This window comes from Herpailurus yagouaroundi, unplaced genomic scaffold, assembly GCF_014898765.1.
Source record: "Herpailurus yagouaroundi ecotype Mexico unplaced genomic scaffold, PumYag 197, whole genome shotgun sequence".
NCBI classification, from domain to species: domain Eukaryota; kingdom Metazoa; phylum Chordata; class Mammalia; order Carnivora; family Felidae; genus Herpailurus; species Herpailurus yagouaroundi.
Window position 1 is genome coordinate 11053333 of NW_024412428.1, and position 24018 is coordinate 11077350.

At 36.4% G+C, this 24018-nt stretch overlaps 1 protein-coding gene across 3 annotated transcripts in view; it reads right to left on the reverse strand.

The window, feature by feature from the left end:
* Positions 1–1752: 1752 nt before the first annotated feature.
* The window catches only part of LOC121012829 (NEDD4-binding protein 2-like 2), a 73881-nt gene continuing 51615 nt past the window's right edge, over positions 1753–24018 (reverse strand). Inside the window, exons 7-10 of one of the 3 annotated variants that reach the window (XM_040448156.1) lie at positions 7797–9553; positions 5106–5191; positions 4055–4098; positions 1753–1937 (exon numbers count right to left, since the gene is read on the reverse strand). In XM_040448156.1, the coding sequence (XP_040304090.1) occupies positions 4075–4098; positions 5106–5191; positions 7797–9553 (1867 nt within the window). In that variant the 3' untranslated portion in view covers positions 1753–1937; positions 4055–4074. Of the gene's footprint in view, positions 1938–4054; positions 4099–5105; positions 5192–7796; positions 9554–24018 lie in introns of those variants that run through there. The other 2 variants (XM_040448158.1, XM_040448157.1) reach the window with 2 other exon arrangements.

Consider the following 24018-nt stretch of genomic DNA (forward strand, 5'->3'; position numbering starts at 1 on the left):
ATTTTGTTAATGTTTATTTATTTTTGAGAAAGAGAGAGACAGAATGTGAGCAGGGGAGGGGCGGAGAGAGAGAGGGAGATACAGAATCTGAAGCAGGCTTCAGGCTCCGAGCTGTCAGCATAGAGCCTGACACGAGGCTTGAACTCACGGACCGCGAGATCAGGACTTGAGCTCAAGTCGGACACTTAACCGACTGAGCCACCCAGATGCCCCTCTCATTGTTAAAATAATCATAACAATACCCTTGGATAAGGCATGGCAGTGTGGATTCTAATGTATTCATTAGAAATCCATAAATGCCACTGGTGAAGGCCTCTAGGAGAGCAAGGTTTGCCAGATGTCAGAATCCCCTCCGTAGCTACCTGGGCTTGGACCCTGTTGCTGGTCAGCTCCTCCCTGAAATCATCCCATCCTGGGCCAAAGGCAAGTCCAGTTTCACAGTGGCTCTGAGAGCAAGACTCTTACGGAGCTCAAGCAAACACTGAAAACCCTGGTTTCTGTCTGGAACAGACCCACCATCTAGTAGAAAGATAAACTAAAGCTGCATGAAAGAAGCGTAAGAAAAAGCACAGCTATTTTAAATAAAGCACTTAATTCCTAATAACTATGGAAGATGGAGCACAAATATTTAACTTCCACTCCCTCCTTGAAACCCCACTAAAATGTAAGAGGTTTTTTTTTGGGGGGGGGCAGTTAGTTTGTTATTATTTTTAAGCATAAATTATAAGAAAAAAGACAGAATATCACAGTAACAAAAATTTGAAAACTAGAAAGCAAAGACCAAGTGTTAATTTGGCAAAAACAAATAAACAAACAAACCCAAAGCCCCCCAGAAATCCCCTGAGTTATAGAAAGCCACGCGTCAACACAATTTACCCTGCATAACCCCTAAAATTTCAGGCACTAGAACATTTGGGGCTGGAAGTGGGCTTTAACAGGCAGGCCAGTGGAAAGTCTGCTTGGGAAACAAACATCCAGAGTCAGGCAATTGCTCATCCCCTCGAGAAGCCCAGAGGTTTATTCCCTGGAGAAGATCAGACAGTATAGATAGGGTGGAGTAGGAAGTAAGATAAGACAGATCCTCCCTTTCTGAAAATAGAGGGATTAGGTAAATGCCTACTTGTTGCATAATCACCCCCTCATTTCTGTTTTTCAAATATGAATTTTCCTATTTGAAGACTGGTCAATACAAGTAAACTAAAACAGAATTTTGAAAGATGGTGCAATTTTGTAGATGGTGCAAGACCCACGATCCCTAACCAACACCCCTGAGGTCAGATATGTTTCAGAATTCAGAAAGCACGTGTTTGCCTATTGAAGGTACACAGTATGTGTGTATGTGTATATATATAACCTCACATTCTGAGTGGGGACTGAGCACCCCATGGCAATTACCCCGTGGTAATTAAACACATTCCTATTTCAGCAATGAAATGTATGAACGGTCACCCTAGGTAGGATAAATAAGGAGTAAAATTAACCTGTGTGGGCCAAGTTTTGCTGCCAAATTAGTTTTAATGCCAAACATATAAGAAACAAAACAAACTAAAAACAACTTGTGATTTTCAAAGCCTTTTCAATTTCAGAATTTGAGAAATGGAATCATGGACCTATACTTGGATATAAGGCCTACCCTTCCATCCTGATGCAATTTCAAAACAAACTACTAAAGTTTTCTGTGCCTTATTTTCTTCCATATAACAAATTAAAATAGGGCAAATATCTTCAAAATTAGATAATAAAAAGTTCAAGTTGTTACCTCTTTTGTTGAGTTTTTTATTATTCAGATAACTAATCAAGAATGGTTGGACAGATTATCCAAACCAATTTTGGTATCCAATGAGTGTATCATTGAAAATGATCCTTTGGGCGGGCACTGGGCACTCTTTCTTGACGATTAGGGTCTTCAACAGCACGTGGAGGACTGGAGAATTCAACTACAAAAAAAAACAAACAAACAAAACACAAGCCAAACAAGTCTAGAGAAAATGGTGACATATACAGAGTCTGGTGTCAGTTTCCCAGGCTCTTTCCATATTTAAATAAGCCACTACCCTGGTATCTAGGCCTTTACTCTGGCCCTACAATCCCCACACCCTGCTTGGTCCTGTCTCATTGGAGAGTCAGTGTCCCCCACACTGCCCAACCTTCTGTCTCTAAATCCAAACCTGTTCTCTGCCTCATTCCCTGAGGATCCAGCTATTTACATTATAAAGTTAATAATAAATACACTAATTCATGCAAATGTGTTACCACGTTTATTAAGTCAATGTGTTGCTCTCCTAGGTAACACAATTTCTATTTTGCCTGGGACATTTTAAAGATGATGCTCTAACCCAAGGAGGTATTTAAAGAAATGGAATTAACCCTTCTAAGAGCCTATTATTTTTCAGGCACTATGTTAAGGACTTTGCACAATTATTTCGCTTAATCCTCATTTAATATTCCCATGGCAGGTTGCTATTATAAATCTATCTTCTACACATGAACAGATTGAGGCTCTGAGAGGATAATTTGTTTAAGGTTACACAGCCAGTCAGCAATAGCTTCAGGATGGGAACCCATTCTCCTTCCAGCACCCTGCCCCACCTCCTTACAGGAGTGACACTAAACACCCTAGCCACCAGCAGGAAGAGAACTTTGAAATAGGCAGGGACTTGAAGTTGCCAAAGCCAACCACGTTCACCTGCAACTTCCCTCCTTATACATTTCTATCTACCCCTTGAGGCCCACTAATCAGTACATTATGCCAAACACAAAACAGGGAGGCATGTTCTCATTAGAATTGTAAAAAAAAAAAAAAAAAAAAAAAAAACCTGTACATAGACATAACACTCATCAAGTTCCCCAACAAGAAAAGATGAATAATTAATAATTAGGGGTGACTGCTCTGCAGGAGACCAGAGGGCAGTTTAGCACAAAGATGGAAGAGGATGGTCCAGGAAGTGTCCTTGACACAAAACATCCAAATTTAGCTGACAGAAAAGACCCCAAGTTGGCCACAGCCAAATATGTCCATTCTTGTCACACGCTGCTTACAGTGGTGTCACGCTGGGGCTGCCATATGTGGAGGGAGGTGCTGGGGGTGGGGGGGGGGGAGGGAAAACACTCCCTTCCTAACTTGGTCCTAACGTAAACGCCATGGCAGTTTTCACTGCTATAGCCTCTGTCTATATAGTACAATGTTGGAATTGAGGCAACACAATATTTGTCAAATGAATAAGTGAATTTCTTTACCTCCTTTCTCTGGAATTCCTCATAGCCTCGTATCCTTTCTCAGACTACTTTTATCCCATGTTTTCAGGTGGCCCCTTCAAATCCCTAAACTCTTCTCCCAAACCTCTTGTCCTTCTCCTTCTTCTTGCAGCAGAACCAGTTTTAAAACAAACAAAAACATTTTTTACGGAGTATATGTATATTTCTAGCAGAGGAATGGAAACAGAAACCTCTTAGAAATACGAGTTAAAATGAAGAAAGAAAACATATGGGTAAATGCAGAGTGCATTCAATTCTTATCAAATGCAGACACATATACACTAAAATCATAGCAGCTGTGTTTATTTCATAATTTAGGCATTTTGAAAAAAGTGCAATGTATTTATTTTAATGTCAGCTTGATGTCAAGTTTAAAATATAACATGAGTTTGTCTCCATGTTTTACCTCCTTTCCTAGAGAATCTCCTAATATTTAAATATAACCTATATCCCTAATTCCCAGCTCTCGTCACATAACAATCTGGGGCAAAGGGACGGGGGTGGTAATCCCTCATAAACTGTGTGTTAACAGAACGCTGTAAAATATGTTCTAACCAATAAAGTTGGCAAATAAATTTGGTAACAACCATCTAAGCTTTGTTGTATTTCACAAAAAGATCTACATTTAAAGGAAATAGAAAATCACATGTGCACTAGCACACAGGGTTGCTATGGTAACAGACTACATTTTTTTATATTTACTCTTCAAATTGAAGTACATGGAGCTATTATAACCAAATAATGTCAACATCCACTGCCTTCTGATTGTACTGAGGTCTCTGGAATAAGTTGTACTTACGGTTCCAGAAATTCTCATTTTTAACCAATCTTCTTCTGTCTTTTCTAGAAATTATAATTAAAATACATATAATAATGATTAATATTTGGCATTGGGGTTAAGACTGCATCATTTAACTCATGTAGGAACAGTCTAAAAATAGCAAAATAAACCTAATAAACGCAAATGTCCATGTTAACGTTTAAAGTATGGGGGGGGGGTGTGAGTGTGTGTGTTTAGGTAGCAGTAAGTTCTCCATGGGGAATGAAGAGAAATAAGAAGTTTAGAAAAATGTATTTGGTTTTATAACTGGGCACACCAAACAAATCTACTTTTCCCACAGCTGTGCTTTTATGAACAGTTAAGAAATACCTACTATCCTGTGATATATAATTTTGTTTCACTAAACCCTGTTTTTACCATTTATCTCAAAATAATACCCTTAGCATTGCCTCCAGGCACATTTAAATCACTACCAACTAATGTAAACCCTCTCCCCATTATGTTATATAGTGTGCTACCTTTTCTAGAATTTCTATTACCTTGTTAACTTTCCCCACCAGTCCTCCTCCAGCTACCTGGAAAATTTACAGCCCATCAGAATAGTTATGTCTCTCACTGTAGACCAACAGAAAACACCAATAATGAGGTGTTTCCAAGCCAAGTAAATATGAATCTAATTTGTAGCTGTTACTCTATCATAACAGGATAAGACTGAGGGCTAGACAGGAGAAAAGATGTAATGAAGAATAAAAAACTCTCCTAAAACGGGCACCTCAGTTATCCACAATAGGCCCTTATACCAGTCTACTCTACAGCAAAATTAGGGAATTAAATGCAACTTTATCTTGGGACTTATTGAAAAAACATGCATATATTAGCTACCTATCCACATGTATTCTTTCTCTAATTTAATATAAGGGATATAGCCCTTCATATTACATCTGATGAACAGGTTTTCTGTGTGTGTGTGTGTGTGTGTGTGTGTGTGTGTGTGTGTGTGTGCATGTGTGTGTTTTGTTTTAAAGAAACCAATTGGAGAAGGTCTTCTTTGAAAGCCATAAAAATATACCTCTACTGATATTTTCCACTGCAAATAGATCATCTTCAGTGTCTTCCAGTCAAGGGAAACCACACAGTCATCAGGCAACAAAGATTCTGTGAAAATAAAAGGGAACAAGTTTCATCTGTAGTGTCATACAGATTTTTACCCTACATGTGAAGATCTGCAAACATGATTATTTGGACTGACATAATAGTAAAAGCCCAGTTTGGAAAATACTTCACTGATGGCTAGAGCAGGAGTTAGTGCGTCTCAGGTCTTTATTAGTAAACACTATCCTGACTCATGTAAAACAATATGAATCATAGTTCATATTCTCATTAAGTATAAATACATATATCAATAATACATATATAATATTATAACATATGTAACACACATTATATATGATAGCTTCAAGTGGTACTGGCAGAGGGCATAGAATTTAGGTCATCCTTTCCTGTGATGTGTATGAACAGTACAACTATAGCAAGTTTAGTCTTCTTGCAAATTTTTCCTTCCACATGAGAGTGTCAGGGGAAAAAATCCTCACAGACAATTAATGATGTTCATAAATTAAAAAAAAATCCTCACAGACAATTACGATGCTCATAAATTAGTCCAAACGCTGACACATACATATCAGCCATACCAAACCACACAAAATATTTTTTCTATACTCCTATAAGCCTGGCAACATAGATAGTTTGGTTTCTTCAGGCCTGTGTGGCTTTACTATCTAATCCCGCTGTGTCTACAGAACTCCTAAGGCTAGGATTCATTTGGGTTCCCTGCCCTATTTAGAAGGCCACTGGCCACAGATACAGCAGAGCTTCCCTTGTCCAGCCTGGCCAAACAAATCAGCTGACAATTTCCACCCTCAGTTTCCTCCTCGCCTTTTTTAAGCGCCCGCCACATCCAAATGTGAAATTCTTTCCCTCTATTTTTCTTTTAAGCCACATTTGTATAAGCACTGCTTATAATTCACTTCCACATTGAAGTCATCCCCCCAAAACCATAACCCCATATGCTCTTCAACATCCCCTTAAGCACTGCTAACCTCACTCATAAAATATTCATAAGCTTGTCATTTATATTTTCTATGGGCAATAATTTTGTTTTGTGTTAGTCTTGTCTCCCCATTTAGAAGGTAAGCTATTTGATGAATGAGGTCTATTTCCTCTAGAAAGCTTTCCAAAGCTTAATTAATGGATGCTTGATCATTATTGCTGATTATGACGGTATTGTGCATTCAAAGGCGCAGGTTTAGGATCTTTTCACACGAGTGCCTTCATGCTTTCTGATGCTGATCTAAGGCAGTGATTGTTAATCTTTTTGAGTCAAGTGCTGCCACGTCCCCCTCCCTTGCTCCAGAAGCTGACAAAATCTATAGACTTTCTCAGAAAAAAACAGTTCAAAGTGACACAAAAATAGTTGCATATAATTTTAGAATATGGACCTAGGACTAAGACCTTTTAAATGACTAAAATGACTTCATTTATCTTTTAAAATTCCCTAAATTTTAATTAAATTAACTAAATTAATTAAATTGATCTTAAAATTGGTATGTTTCTTTGGTGCATCTAGAAAGATAGCATACTGCACCAAACGGCTAAGATGTGATTATTCACAAAGTTTACAAAAATGATAAACATAACACTAGAACCTCAAGAGCAGGTGAATAATTGTGACTCACTCGCGCTGAGACTTAGCCAATCTTGGGTCTGGGTTCTGGGCACCAATTTTGTTCACAACAGCAGAAGTTTAAGAGCAAAGTAAACAACTCTGGAATGAGCTGTGAGCCAGGAGCAGGGCCCAGGCAGCTGGTAGGTGCAGAAAAGAAAAAGTATCAGGAAGATAGAGGAGAACTTCAGGGATTGGAGCTTTGACTTCTTGGCTCTTACAATTTCTGTCCTCAAGGAAGGGGACACATTCAACTCCATGAAATCGCTTAACACATGCAATTGACTTACAGATAAGGAAAAATTGGGATATGAGTTAGATTCCCTGTTTAAGACATTTAGCATCTTAAATATATTTATTATTTAGAAGAGATTTACTTAGAATTTTACTTAGAATATTAAAATTTCATGTGTTTTATTCACAAGTGGATTTTTCATGTGTTTTATTCACAAGTGGATTTTTCATTTCCAAAAACAACAGCAGCTGGAAGGAACTTTTCAAGTCAACCAGTCAGACTCTGTAATCTTCTTTTCAGTATCCTTCTCAGTCTTTAAAAATTAAACTCAACTTATTTCAGAGGATATGTTTTCATCATTTAATCTTCACTGTCCCCCCACCTTACTATTCTCATATCTATGAGCCATACCATGGAGGAGAAAGGGAAGGATCATGCTCCAAACAATGGAAATGTATAAAATAGATTGTTAAAAAAAAGGAGGGGGGAACCCATCTCTATTTGTTATATGATTACTGTTTGCCTGTCCCATCCTTTGTTCTTCTCAATATCTATTTATACTGAGAATCCAAGTATTCTAAGTGCTCAAAGATATTTAAGACTATGGTTCCTGGAAGTGGAGGCAGGCACCTGACTCTGAAGGTCAAGCACCATTTGATATGGGTCCTTTACTTCCATTGCTGAAAAGCACCACAAGATCAATTAACTGCATGAAATCACTAATGCAAGGTAGAAACATTTCAAAAAATTACTCATATATATTAAACTGGACTTTTTGTTTGTAGCAAGTAAACACAATTTACCCATTGGAACTCCAGGGGATCCAAAAAGTTTTACCAGTTGAAAGGCAAACCCTTGTGATAATTGTAGTTCAAGGGAATCAAAGCCAGTGCTCGTCAAATCTTGGTTATCTTCAGTTTGTAAGAACTGTAATGGCTTAGGTTCTTCCCATGTCTTCAGCTTTTCATCAAAACTTTCATTTAAAAAGTGAAGATCAGAAGTGACCCTAAAAGAGTACAAAGTATCAGATTGGCTACTTAAAATTTCTGAAGAACTAAACCCTAGGTCATGTAGTTGGTCATCTACCCTTGTCTGAGATTTGAAAGTCAAAGATGGTTTCTTGCTCGTAAAAGATACCATCCAAAAGCTGAAGGTATACTGTAGCACAAGAGAAGGAATAGGGTTTTTATAAAAGTACACAGAGCGCCTTAGTCTACTAAATGGCAGGTAATGAGAATAAGACTGTCTACCAAAATTTAAAGGAGGATCTTCGAAAACAGCAAAGCAAAACCATGATGGATGATGATCAAAGGTCATAAGTTTTTGCTTATTCTCCTCTATATTGTTTATTTCTGAGATTCTATCTTTTTCTTCTTCCAAAATAATTTTTAGTCCATGGCTTTCTGTTACCACGCCACATTCCCCTCTTTCTTTCACACTGATATATCTCTGTCCCAGTAAGTTAAAGTTTGGTGCCAAATTGAAAATCCTTTTCTCCCTCCTTTTCTTATTCTTTGTTGAGCATAAGTCACTCTTTGGGATATGCAGGTTAGGCAAGCAGCTTCTAAAGACATTTGTTTCTGTTTCTATGATTGAATCTATATTCTCAGTGGGAGGTGACAAATCTTCATTTTCTATGAACAGCTTCTCCTCTACCAGTGTTTCTGGACTGCTTCCTGGTCCTGAAGTTCCTTCAGGAGTGGAGATCAACTTAATCAATTGTCCCCTGCTGTCCGGAGAGGCCAGCCTTTGCCATCTCTCTCTCTTTGGTCTTTGTTCACATATAAACTTATGAGGTCCTTCAGGCCAGCTCCCAAAATAGGGTTGCCTCTCAGAGCTCAGCTGTAATTCTTCATCAGAAAAATTGTTTGAAGAAAAAGCCCAATAATCATTTTTAGCTGAATTTACTCCTTGTTCCTTTCTTAAACTTTTATCTGAAGTTCTGGATCCATATCGATTGCACAGAAATGTTTCATTCAGGAGTCTTTTATCTACCCTCTCTCTCTTCTGCATCAATGAGCATGGGATGGACACAGATCCACCCTGGACGTCTGACGCTGTGGGATGCCTACTTCCAGTGTGCTTTCCTACATTTGTGCCAGACCAGTCATCACTTGCCATGCAGGAAAGACTCTGAGTCATTGTCGGGCAAGTAACAGCGTTTTCATGCGGCATCAGTGACATATCTGGAAACAAATCATCGTGTTCTTTAGGGAGGTAATTTTCTGGTGTATTGTCCAGCTCAACTGCAGACCTAACATTTGGAAAACCATCTTCAGGATGTATGCTTCTCCATATTTCATCTTGGTGGCTATTTACTAAGCCTCTTAGTTCATGTCCCAGTCCACCAGTGAAGGTGCACTCCGATTCTCTGTTGGTGTCTTCCAAGTCTTCCTCTGCACTCTGAGAGGGGTCCTGGTCTCCTGGTGTATAACTTAAGGTTTCAAATGAGTTTTCTCCCATGATTTTACCATGACTGTTCTGCTTTTTACTTCTTTTTCTGCTTCTCTTCTGTTTGTTTTTGCTGAACCTGGGCCCAGTTTTCTTCAAATCGCTTTCTCTGAAATATAACAAAATTAAGGACATTTATAACTTAATTTTTTGCATAACACTAGCAAACTAAAACATTGTACTCTTAATGTGAAAAGTTACAAATCATTAGGACAAGAGATTCTAAAGTGTGCATGTACTTTGTAGTATATTTTTAAATTACTTTTAAAAAGAGATATACTTTCTCTAAGTTAAAAACGAGTACACTTTGGGGTGCCCAGGTGGCTCGGTCAGTTGGGTATCCAACTCTTAATTTTGACTCAGGTCATGATCTCATGGTGCATGGGTTCAAGTCCCATGTCAGGCTCTGGGCTAGATGGCACAGGGCCTGCTTGGGATCCTCTCTCTACCTTTCTCTCTCTCTCTCAAAGTAAATAAATAAACTTAAAAAACTTTTTAAATGAAAATAAAAATAAATGAGTACACTTTGAGAAAGTTACAACTCATTTCCTCGTATCTGTTTCATAAACCAATAACTTTATGAAAACTTAATATGTTCCTTGAAAAAAATATTATTATATATGTGAAACATTTTATACATACACACATACATATACCTACACACACATATAAATACATATATACATATGCATACATAAACCAAGATGTTTATTGGTACATTTATATTTTTTTTTCTTTTTTTTTGAGGGGGGGTAGTGATATTCTTCTAATTGCCTACCTAGCCATGGCTCTAAACGAGACGTTCCACCACTATTTTGTGGGGTGTTTGTAAATGTGTTAGGTATTTTTGTGGTCACAATGACTGGAGACGTGTTACTGGCACTTGGTATTGAGGCCAGGACGTTTAGCATCCTATGATGCCAGGGACAATTCCACAGTAAAAAAGTAACAAATCCAAAGGAACAATAGTGTTCCCCAAAAGTTCGCAGCTCCCCTAAATTGAAGATTAACTTCGATCCTAACAGAAAAAAGAGGATTTAGAACATTTTCTAATTTAATTTGTTTAATGTTTATTTATTTTTGAGAGAGAAAGAGACAGCGTGTGAGCAAGGGAGGGCATGAGAGATAGGGAGACAGAATCTGAAGCAGGATCCAGGCTCTGAGCTGTCAACACAAAGTTTGATGTGGGACTTTAACTCATGAACCATGAGATCATGACCTGAGCTGAAGTCAGACACTTAACCGACTGAACCACCCAGGTGCCCTGAACACTTTCTAATTTGGAATATAAAGATCTAGTCATTTTCTATAAGGTACAGATAGAGAATATTAAAATGCAGTGGAGGGTGGGGGAGGGACAATAAACACAGCTGAGGGAAAAAAAAAGTAACAGGATAGAGGATAAAAAAAAAAACAATTAAACAAGCAAACAAACATGGAAGCCAAAAGAGATAATGAAGAAACCGCTGATCAGCTGGGGGCTGGACAAAGGAACTTGCTTTGGCCTGGTTTATTCCATCCCGTGACATTGGGCAATTTTCAACAAGCAGGAGCCGTGAACACCTTGTTCTTTGGCATCTAATTGTTGCTGCCCTTGTTTACAATTCCTGGATTTTAGTTTAAAAGAACATTAAGGAATGCTAAATTACAGACAGGCAGTTGTAATGGGACTTCTATAAAAAGGATAGCAAATAAAGAATCCAACTTTGGCAGAAATTTCTCCTCATAGTCAGTTCTATCTGACTCTAGTGAGAGCCTCAGCTGAAGCCTAAGGTGCGATAGTTGTTACAAAATTCATACTGAAACTAGGATGTTACTCTGAAAACAAGCTTCACTGTCTTCACCAAAACATGAACCATCCTGTTGCAGGGAAAGGATAAAAGGAATGCATAGATGGCCTAAACCTTAGATAGGCCAATGGACATAAGGGCCTTCTGGAGTTAATTCATTTGTCACAGAGTGGAAGCAGTGAGAAATGATCCCATTCTGGATATATTTTAAAGGAAAACAAGATTTAAAAATAAATTGGATATAGAGTATAAGAAAAAGATGAAGTATGGGTAAAAGGAGTTGAGCCTGAACAATTGAAGGGATGAGTGGCCATTTACTGATTTACTGAGACATAGAAGCCTATGAAAGGTCTGGGTTTGGAGACAGGGTTGCCAAATCAGTTGCCACAAAATTCGGTTCAGAGTTTGAACCAATACGCTAATCTGTACTTACAGCAGAGGTTAGAAAGTAGAAAAGATGAGGGCTTTGCTAATATTCCTCAAGGGTTCTTTCGTTTTCTGAATGCACTACAATCTAATAGAGATTGTATCAAGTAGATCTCAACCTACTTAGAGAAAGGATCGTAGAAACCGGCTAATGATGAAAATTCACGATACCTACAGAGAAGTTAACACGGATCATGAAAGAGTCAGGTAGCTTAAAAAAATAAACTATCAGGGAGATCAGGCAATGTATGAAGGTGGTTTGCCAAAAGAGATAGTCAGAGGAGACCCTACGGATTGGAATTCCAATTGAAAATACAACACAATGCCAAGAAGTGTGAAAATCAGAAGACATTCCCCCACAGGGAAATGTGCCTGAGACTTGTACTTGTTCCAGGTCTCTGGGAAGGAAACACAAACCAGTAACAGTGACTTGTGAAGCACTTGGGAGAGGAGAGAATGGAGGGTAGTGGTGATAACTTCTGTTGGAATGTGTATGCATGGGATGTGGCTTATCAGTAGACATATTTACAAAGTGTGGGAAGCTCATTAATGTGTCAAGGCTCATTAAACTTGATCTCATTTGTGCTGATTCATTTAGGAATGAATGGCACCATTAAAAGAAAAGAAACATCCCTACATAAAAGCCATGGAGAAGAAATCAGGAGAGTTGGAGGCACAGGCTGTAGCTTTAGAAAAGAAAGGAGTAAGAAATGAACAAATAGTAATATATTTCTAATTAATCAAATATTCTGTTTTCTAGGTGGTAGCTGAGAATCCAAGCTCCTGGGTAGTAATAAGTGTACCTCTTAATTATGAGAAAAAGAGTGTTTGCTCAGAAACAAGCTAACCTGACCATGTAAGCTGTGACTTGAAGACAGAGATGAGAGAACATCCAGATAAAGATAAAACTACCTGCTAGGGAGAAAAAAAAAAGTATTGTAAGTGCCTAAACTTCATGAAAAAAAAAAATTATTAAAGGGGTAGAAACAGTATTTTCCACTGCAGAGGCCTGTACACTAATTCATAAAGCATGATCGATAAATGAAGTAAAATTCAATTAAAACACATGCAGATTGTAAAGGAAAGCTCTCACAGCTTTATAGAATGACAATGGTTGAGGTAATCCAGGCCTAGATCTAGTTTAGTAATAAGCTAGTGGTGGGAGCTTGAGTAAATCAGATCGCCCTTCTAAAATGAGGATAACATTACCTCCTTATACAGTTATAAAGTTTGTTAATACAGAGGCTCCTAAATGACCTTTACTGAACTGATAGGGCAGATTAAATAATTCTTCCCACTGCCTCTGTACAATATAATGACTGATCTAATGTACAAAAAATGTTCCCAGCTACGGGCTGCTTTCTAGTACAACCACACCCTTCTGCTCCTATTGTTTAGGGCTGTATATTTACAAGAAGACAGATGAGTTTATTCTCCTCTGTTTACACAATCATAATTGTTACCATACTATGTAGTTTAATTAAACATTATGTAAACATTACATCAACCAGTGGAATAGGAATACAAGAAAGTTTCTTTTCTTTTCTTTTTTGTAGAGAGAGAGACTACATGAGCAGGAGAGAGGGGCAGAGGGAGAGGGAGGGAGGGAGGGAGAGGCAGAGGGACAGAGAGACAGAGAGAGGGAGGGAGGGAAGGAATCTTAGGCAGGCTCCATACTCAGCATGGAGCCCAACACTGGGCTCAATCCCATGACCCAGGGATCATGACCTGGGCCAAAATCAAGAGTTGGACACTCACCTGACTGAGCCACCCAGGTGCCCCTGATTTCTATAAAAATTTCTCTAAATTTTCTCTAAAATTTCTATAAAAAATTAAAGTAAGTGACTCAATAAAGATGAGGCATTAAGCAATTGTTATCAAATGAGGTGTGGGCAGAATAACTATGAAGTTTGGTTCAAAATCATAAAAACCTTTAATTCTGCACTCATACTGCTTTGAATATTTCTTTGGGTTCTCCCTCCAATTTACATCAATAGAAACTAGAAATTGTCGACGATGCATTACAGGTGTGGTTTATACATTAAAGAAATAAACTCCATGAAATAAACTTCCAATAAACAGACTCATACATAAATATTGGTGAATGGATGTGTATGTAAGCATGCATTTTAAGTTCAAATAAAATGTTCATAGTATGTATCATTTCTTAAAGATTCCCCACTTTAATCAACTTTTTCAGTGAACTAACAACCTACTTGTCCCAATTATGTTAGATAAAAAGACTTTTATTGTAAATAAAGCATCTAGCACAATACTTGGCACCTGGTGAATATTTTGTAAATAGCAGCTTTTATTTTTACCACATATCAACAACAACAAAATAATCTTATATATTTCACTGAGACTCGAGGATTCTATTCAAGATTAGAATGTGAAAATGGCTAGAATGACTTATGCAAAAAAGAACAGTTGAGATAGAAGAGCTGGAAAGTTCTCAAAATGTGATTTATTTAATATGTTTGCACATTATTCGAAGTAGAGAAAAAATTTTCAAGTGGCCAAATACAGACAAACTGACCAATCCACCATCTTTATCAGAGATTAATACACCTTTCTCAGGGGGTGCCTGGGTGGCTCAGTCAGATAATCATCTGACTTCAGCTTAGGTCATGACCTCACTGTTTGAGCCCTGCATCCAGCTCTGTACTGATGGCTCAGAGCCTGGAGCCTGCTTTGAATTCTGTGTCTCCCTCTCTCTCTGCCCCTCCCCTGCTCGCTCGCTCTCTCTCTCTCTCTCTCTCTCAGAAATAAATAAACATTTTTTTAAAAATTAAAAAAAAAATACCTTTCTTGGGGCACCTGGTTGGCTCAGTTGGTTGGGCAACTGACTTTGCCTCAGGTCATGATCTCACAGTTTGTGAGTTGGAGCCCCGTGTCGGGCTCTGTGCTGACAGCTCAGAGGCTGGAGCCTACTTGGGATTCTGTGTCTCCCCCTCTCTCTACCCCTCCCCTACTCACACTCTGTCTGTCTATCTCTCTCAAAAATAAATAAAAATTTAAAAAATACCTTTTTCAATAGTTGATAAAACAAGCAGACAAAAAAAATCAGGGTATTAAAGTCATAAATAGCACAATTAATAATGCTCAATATAATGACTATGGAACACTACATTCAAAAATTAAAGAAAACATTCTTTTCAAACCATATGGAATATTTAAATAAATTAACAGGCCATCAAACTAGCCTCCACAAATTTCAAAGAATTATTAATGTACAGACCACACTCTTTGACCATAATGCAATTAATTTTGAAATTAGTAATAAAATTTTTTTGGAAAAATTTTAAAATGTTGAAGAATTCATGGGTAGAAAACTTTGTAACAGAAATATATAAAAATTAATCATAGTAAACAATAATTACATATAAAAGCTTCCCATATATATATATGTATATGTGTGTGTATATATATATATACATATATATATATATATTTCCCATAAATGTACCTTCAAAAAAAAAAAAAAGGCAAGGTACAAAATTAAAGAGTTAACCACACAATTGAAGATGCTAGAAAAAGAAAAGCAGAAGAAACCCCCAAAAAGTAGAAGAGAAGGAATCATAAAGAATCAAAAAGATAACAAAAACACTAATCAGGACCAACAAATTCATAAGTTGGTTATTTGAAAAGATTAATAAAATTCACAAACCTTAGTAAGATTAATCAAAGGAAGAAGGAAGCAATTAGTCTCAGGGATGAAAAAGGAGGTACAAATACAGTTCCAGAAGAGATTTCAAATGATAAAAGGATTGTGGCATTATTTACAATAACCAAGACAAGTCTAAGTGTTCATCAATGAACGAATGGATAAAGAATATATATATATATACATATATATATATATTCTTTATACATATGTATATTATATATACACACATATATATTATATATACACTTATATATGTATATATGTATATAGTATGTATATATGTATATACATATTATATATTATATTATATATGTATATATGTATATAATATGTATATATGTATATACTATATATACGCATGTATATACACATATATATGTATATTATATACACACACATACACACAATGGAATATTACTTAGCCTTAAAAAGAAGGAAATCTTGCCATTTGTGACAACATGGTTGGACCTTGAAGGCATTATACTAAGTGTAGTAAGCCGGAGAAAGGCAAATACTATATAATCTCACTTATATGTGCATTCAAAAAAAAAAAAAAAAAGCTCATAGATCCAGAGAACATATTCATGGTTAGCAGAGGGATAAGGTGAGGGGTGGAAAATGGGTGAAGGTGGACAAAAGGTGCCATGACAGGAAGCTGTGCAAGTGTTCCAGATGTAGCTTGCACATAGTTTGCAGAATCTATGGTGAGCAAAAAATATCTTTTCCCCAAAAGATAGGGATTTGTGTTCTGATCACTAATTGCTGCTTCTAAGCATACAGGCACAGACAAAGAGAGTGGCCATTATTGTTGCATGCCCCGCCCACTTCATTGTTGCAAGCCACTTCTCTAGCTCAAGTAACTTTCAAGAGATTTAAAGGGCTGACACCCTTTTTCCCTCCTTTGATCTTTCTTTTTTTCTCTTTTTGGGAGCCAGATATTAAAGACTAGGACGCTCAAAAACAACTTTATATATGGGCAAAATTAGAAAGTGACTGCACGTACTCAGGGAAAGGCACAGACTCAGAAAAGACTTGACAAAACCTTAACTTTACACCATAGGCTGATGGTTGGCACACAGACTGCCTAAAACAACATTAAAAAACAAAAACAAAAAACTCAGCCAACACTGATGAAATGGGGAAAATCTGATTTCCAGAGTTACATTATTATATTCAAATGTCCAGTTTTCAACCAAAAAAAATAAATAAATCACAAGACATAAAGAAACAGAAAGGTATGGCCAATTCAAAGGGGAAAAAAATCAACAGAAATTGTCCCTGAAAAAAAGTTTTATGGCAAATCAAGTAGAGTCTTCAAACCAACTGCCTTAAAAATGATTGAAGAACTAAAAATGTGGAGAATGTCACAAAAACTTTGTATGAACAAAATAGAAATACCAATAAAGAGATCAAAAACCCAAAGGAAAGAGAAAGAGAGAGAGAGAGAAGAGAGAGGAAGGAAGGAGAAAGAAAGAAATTCTGAAACTGAAAAGTATAATAAGTGGAATGAAAATTTCACTAGAGAGATTCAAAGGTAGATTTGAGTAGGCAGAAGACCTTGAAAATAAGGCCATGGAAATTATCAAGTGTGAAGAACAGAAAGAAAAAAGATTGAAGAAAAGTGACAGAGCCTAAGAGACTTGTTGAATACCATCAACTGAACAAACACGCAAATTGTGGAAGTCTCACAAAAAGAGGGGGGAAAAGGCAGAGAGAATATTTGAAGAAATAATGGCAGAACCTCCCAACTTTGATGAAAGACATGAATATAAACATCCAAGAAGCTTAATAAACTCCAAGTAAGATGAACTCAAAGAGAAACACAAAAAGACACATTATACTCAAACTTTAAAAAGACAAAGAGAAAATCTTGAAGACAACAAGAGAGAAGCAACTTGTCATACACAAGGGATCCTTAATAAGAATATAAGCAGAGTTCTCATCAGAAACTAAATAGACCAGAAAGTAGTAGGCTGATATGGTCAAAGTGTGAATAGAAAAAAAATTGTTGATCCAGAATCCTATATTGAGTGAACTATCTTTCAAAAGTGAAGGAGAGATTAAGGCATTCCCAGATGAGCAAAAGGTAAGGAGTCTGTTATCACTATACTCACCTTGTAAGAAATGCTCAAGGGAGTTCTGCAAAGTGAAATGAAAGGATACTAAACAAAAATGTGAAGTTGGATGAATAAATAAAGATCTGAATAAAGGTAAATACATGGGCAATTATAAAAGCTAGTATTATTGTAACAATGGTATGTAACTCGACTTTTTGTTTTCTACATGATTTACAAGACTAATACATTAAAAAAAACAATTATGGGTTTAAAAGCTAGCATTATTGTAACTACGGTTTGTAACTGCATATTTTGTTTTCTATATGAGACTAATGCATTTAAAAGATTTTTTGTTTATGTTTGGGTCACACAATGTATAAAGATGTAAGTTTGATACATCAACAACCAAAAGGAGTGGGGATCAAAACATAAAGGAGAAGAGTTCTTGTATGTTATTGAAATTAAGATGGTACAAATTCAAATTAGAATGTTATAACTTTTGAGGTTAAGATGCACATAATAACCACAAAGAAAATATCTATAGAATATACACACAAGAAAATGAGAAAGAAACTTAAACATTTCATTGCAAATAATCAAGTGAACACAAAAGAAGGCAGTAATGCAGAAAAAGATGGACAAAAAGCTATAAGGTATACAAAAAACCAACAGCAAAATGACAGAGGTCTCTCCTTATAAGTAATTATTTTAAATGTAAATGGCTTAAACTTTATAAACAAAAGATAGAGATTGATGGAATGGAAAAAAAATATGATCCAGCTACATACTATCTACAAAAGACTCACTTTAGCTCTAAAGATACAAATAGGTTGAAAATGAAAAGATGAAAAAAAGATATTCCATTTAAATAGCAACCAAAAGAGGGGTGCCTGGGTGGCTCAGTTGGTTGAGCCTCCAACTTTGGCTCAGGTCATGATCTCACAGTTCGTGGGTCTGAGCCCCCCATCGGGCTCTGTGCTGACAGCTCAGAGCCTGAAGCCTCCTTCGGATTTTGTGTCTCCCTCTCTCTCTGTCCCTCCCCCACTCACGCTTTGTCTCTCTCTCCCTTTCAAACAAAAATAAAACATTAAAAAACAAAATTAAAAAAAATAAATAGTAACCAAAAGAGAGAAGGGGTGCCTATACTAATATCAGACAAAATAGACTTTAAATCAAAAAAGTTACAAGAGAAAAATGACCCTATATATTAATAAAAGGTTCAAGTTAACAAGAACATATAACAATGGTAAACATGCACATATCAGGCCATTAAAGTATATGAAGCAAAAGTTAACAGAATTGAAGGGAGAAATAAGCAGCTCTACAATAATTTTGGAGACTTCAGCATCCCACTTTCAGGATTGGATAGAACAACCAGACAGAAGTAAGGAAATAGAGAATTTAACATAGTAAACCAACTGGATCTAACATACATATGCAGAACACTGTATCCAACAACACAGCACAAACATTCTTCTCAAGCACACATGAGACATTTTCCAGAACAGATTATAAGTTAGGCCACAAATTAAGTGTCAAGAGATTTCAATAGATAGATATCATACAAAGTATCTTCTCCTGCCACAGTGGGATAAAGTTAGAAATCAATAAAAGAAATAAAAATGGAAAATTCACAAATTTGTGGGAGTTAAACAACATACTCTTAAATAAGTAGTAAATCAAAGAAAAATCACAAGGGAAATTAGAAAATACTTTAGATGAATGAAAACAAAATGACAACACAGTAAAATGTATAGCACGTGGTGAGAGCAGTGAGAAGGGGAAAATTTTAAGTTATAAACACATTAAAAAAAAAAGACTTCAAATCAACAACTGAACTTCAAAATTTAAGGAACAATGGCACACCTGAGTGGCTCAGTCAATTAAGTGTCTGACTTTGGCTCAGGGCATGATCTCACAGTTTGTGGGTTTGAGCCCCGTGTCAGGCTCTGTGCTGACAGCTCAGAACCTGGAGCCTGTTTCAGATTCTGTGTCTCCCTCTCTCTTTCTGCTCTTCCCCCACTCATGCTCTGTCTCTCTCTCTCCTTCAAAAATAAATAAACATTAAATTTTTTTTTAAACTTAAGGAACTAGAAAAACAAACTAAACCAAACGCTAACAGGAGGAAGAAAATAATAAAGATTAGAACACAGACAAATGAAGTAGAGAACAGAGAAACAATAGAAAAAAATTAATGAAATAACAAATTCTTTGAAAATATTAACAAAATTGGCAAACTGTTAGCTAGGGGGACTAAGAAACAAAGATGATTCAAGTTACAAAATCAGAAATGAAAATGGGGACATTACAACCAATTCTACAGAAATAAAAAGAATAAGAGATTATGAAAAATTGTATGCCAACAGATTGGATAACCTGGATGAAATGGAAACATTCCTAGAAACACAAAACCTACCAAAATTGAATCACTAAGAAATAGAAAATCTAAATAGAACTACAACTAATAAGGAGATTAAATCAGTAATCAAAAATCTGTGAACAACAAAAAAATCTCTAGACAAAGAAAAGTCCTGGACCTGATGGCTTCACTGATGAATTTTATCAAAAAATTTTAAGCGCCAATCCTTCTCAAAGTGTTCCAAAAAATCAAAGAGGGGGAAACACTTTGCAATTAATCTGTGATGCCAGTATTATCCTGACACCAAAGCCAGACAAAGACACAAGGAAAGAAAACTGCAGACCAATATGTCATATGAACATGGAAGCAAAAATCCTCAACTAAACCCAACAGCATATTAAAAGGATTATAGGGGTGCCTGGCTGGCCCAGTCGATAGAGCATGCAACTCTTAATCTCAGGCTTATAAAACTGGGTGTAGAGATTACTTAAAATTAAAATATTTTTTATTTTTCAAAGTTTATTTATTTATTTGGAGAGAAGGGGGGGTGGAGAATGAGAGAGAACATGAATGGGGGAAGGGCAGAAAGAAAGGGAGAGAGAGAGAGTCCCAAGCAGGCTCCACGCTGTCCGCACAGAGCCTGACACGGGATTTGATCTCACAAACCATGAGATGATGATCTGAGCTGAAACCAAGAGTCATATGCTTAACCAACTGAGCCACCCAGGTGACCCCAAAATAAGATCTTTAGATAGGTAGATAGATAGATAGATAGATAAATGGATTATAAGCCATGACCAAGTGGGATTGATACATGGAATGCAGGGATAGTTCAGCATATGAAAATTGACCAATGTCATATACCATGAAGGGAAAAAAAAGATTAACATGATCATCTCAATGATACAGAAAAAGTATTTGACAAAATTTAACATTCTTTCATGATTAAAAAAAAACACACTAAAGAAATTAGGAATACAAGGCATCCAAACTGGAAAGGAAGAAGTAAAATTATCTCTGTTTGCTGATTATATTTAGAAATTATAAAGATTACACAAAAAACTGTTAGAGCTCATAAATTAATTCAGTGAAGTAGCAGGATACAAAGTCAAAACCCAAAAATTAGTTACATTTCTATACACTAACAATGAAAAATCTGAAAAGGAAATTACAAAACAATTTCATTTACAATAGCATCAAAAATAATAATATATTTAGGAATTAACCAAAGACATGAAAGACTTGTACAATGAAAACTATAAGGCATTGTTGAAAAAAATTTAAGAAGACATGAATAAATGGAAACATCCCATGTTTATGAATTGAAAGACTTAATATTGTTCAGTGTCCTATAGATTCATTGCAACTCCTAAATCCCAATGACTTTTTTTTTTGTAGAAATAGAAAAACCTATTCTAAAATTCATATGGAATTTCTAATGGATCCCAAATAGCCAAAACAATTTTGAAAAAAAAAAAAGAAGAAAAAAGAATAAAGCTCCCACAATCAAAACAGTGTGGTACTGCATAGACAGACATATAGACCAAAAGAATAGGGAGCCCAGAAATAAACCCTCACATATATAGTCAAATGATTTTTGATAAGATTGCTAAGATGATTTATGGAGAAAAGGCAATCTTTTCAAGAATAGTACTGAGAAAACTGGATATTCACATGCAAAAGAATGAAGGTGGACCCTAATTAAACACCATATACAAAAATTAACTCAAAATTGATCAAAGACTCAAATGTAAAATCAAAACCTACAAAAATAGGGGCGCCTGGGTGGCGTAGTCGGTTAAGCGTCCGACTTCAGCCAGGTCACGATCTCGCGGTCTGTGAGTTCGAGCCCCGCGTCAGGCTCTGGGCTGATGGCTCGGAGCCTGGAGCCTGTTTCTGATTCTGTGTCTCCCTCTCTCTCTGCCCCTCCCCCGTTCATGCTCTGTCTCTCTCTGTCCCAAAAATAAATAAACGTTGAAAAAAAATTAAAAAAAAAACAACCTACAAAAATATTAGACTATAACTGAGACAAAGTTTTACAACATTGCGTTTGGCAGTGATTTCTTGGAGATGACACCAAAGCCCCAGGCAACAAAATAATATAAAAATTGGACTTCATGAAAATTAAAACATTCTGTACATCAAAAGACTATATGAACTGAATTAAAAGGCCCATAAAACAGCAGAAAATATTTGCAAATAATATATCTGATAAGAGATTAATATACGGAATATATAGAGAACTTCGAAAACTCACCACCAACAACAAAAAACAAACAACTTGATTCAAAAATGAACAAAGGACTTGAAAAGACATTTCTTCACAAAAGATATACAAATGGCCAATAGATATGAAAATATGCTCAATATCACTGATGATTAGGGGAATCCAAATCAAAACTACAATGAAATACTAGCCATTAGGATGATTATTAGAAAAAAATGAACAGAAAAGACAAGTGTTGGTGAGGATATGGAGAAATGGGAACTCTTGTGCATTGTTGGTGGGAATGTAGAAAGGTGTACTCTCTATGGAAAGCATTATAGCCATTGCTCAAAAACTTAAAAATCTAATTACCATATGGCCCAACAATTCCATTTCTGCATATATACCCAAAATGTATCTTAAAGAGATACATGAATATATTTACAAGTAGAACCCACCTATTAATACTTTAAACAGAATCCAAATAAACAGGTAAAAGTAGACAGAAAACTGATCTGATTGAAGACTGTGGCCAAAGCCCCAGTTACTCAGATTCCTGCTACCCACCTAAAGAAGTAATTAAACTCTCCCCCACCAACCAACTTTATTAAGGTATTGATTGAAGACAAAACTGAAAGTCTTCTATGGAATATTTGAAGCGTACTGTTTTGAAGGCATCATCCTTCTCTCACATCCTTCATCCTTTATGAAGAAGCCTCAGATTCATTCACATTCTGACCCAAAGTACTTTCTCTAATCCATTTTTCATTCTACTACAAACTTATGCCAATATTCATTTATAGGCATCCAAGACTTCAGAGGATCTGTAAATACCCTGAAATTGGATCAAAGTATAAATATGTACCTGTGTGTATTTTTTATAGGAACAAGGACTATTAGCTTTAATTCATACCTCAATTAATACTCAGGACCAATTTCCCTGTTTTTTCCTTTGCTTTCCTCCTTGACCATTATTGTTTCTTCTGTAAAGACCTCATTCAGTCTAGCTCAGTCTCTGGAACTTTATATCTCAATGCAGATGGTGACCCTCTTACTACAGCCTCTGGAGCTAAACCCAAATGTGACCCATACTGTCTTTGTTTTGTGTAATGAGCTTCATAGTATAACACAGTTCATAACTTAAATGTGTTCACGTATGTGTACATGTCAGTAAAAATATATATAATTTAAACCCTCATGGCTCTGTTGCTTCTATCTTCTAGGGTAAGGGTATGTATATGGAGACCTTCAACAATATTTATGGATGGCCTGTGAATAGATGGATAGACACTGTTGGCTTACTCTTATCTTTTATTCATTTCTTTAATATTGCATCAAAATGTTGATAAGGGCACCTGGGTGGCTCAGTCAGTAAGCTTCTGACTCTTGATTTTGGCTCAGGTCATGATCTCACAGTTCATGAGATTGAGCCCCGCATCAGGCTCTGCACTGGCAGCATAAAGCTTGCTTGGGATTCTCTCTCTCTCTTTCTGTGTCCCTCCCCTGCTCATACTCTCTCAAAAATAAATAACTTGGGGCACCTGGGTGGCTCAGTCGGTTGAGCGTCCGACTTCGGCTCAGGTCATGATCTCGCAGTTCGTGAGTTCAAGCCCCGCATGGGGCTCTGTGCTGACAGCTCAGAGCCTGGAGCCTGCTTCAGATTCTGTGTCTCCCTCCCTCTGCCCTTTCCCCATTTGTGCTCTGTCTCTGTGTCTCAAAAATGAATAAACGTTAAAAAAAAAATTTTTTTTAACACGAATTTAAAAAATAACTTAAAAAAACAGTCATACAAAACTTAACCAAATAATACTCTCCAATATCCTAGAATATAACCAATGACTGATTTTTAATGGGTGATCAGCAGTAATTTAGTGAATAAGTAATTTAGTGAATAACTCTTATTCATAGTGGGTTTAGTTGTTATATCAGATTGTCATTATAGTTAGACGATAAAATGCATTGATCTTTCATGTAGCTGAATACATACAATGAGTTGTATTATAGTGGGGCTTTACACATCCATTGTGATTACAAATAGACTGCCTATAATTAAACTCTTTACTGTC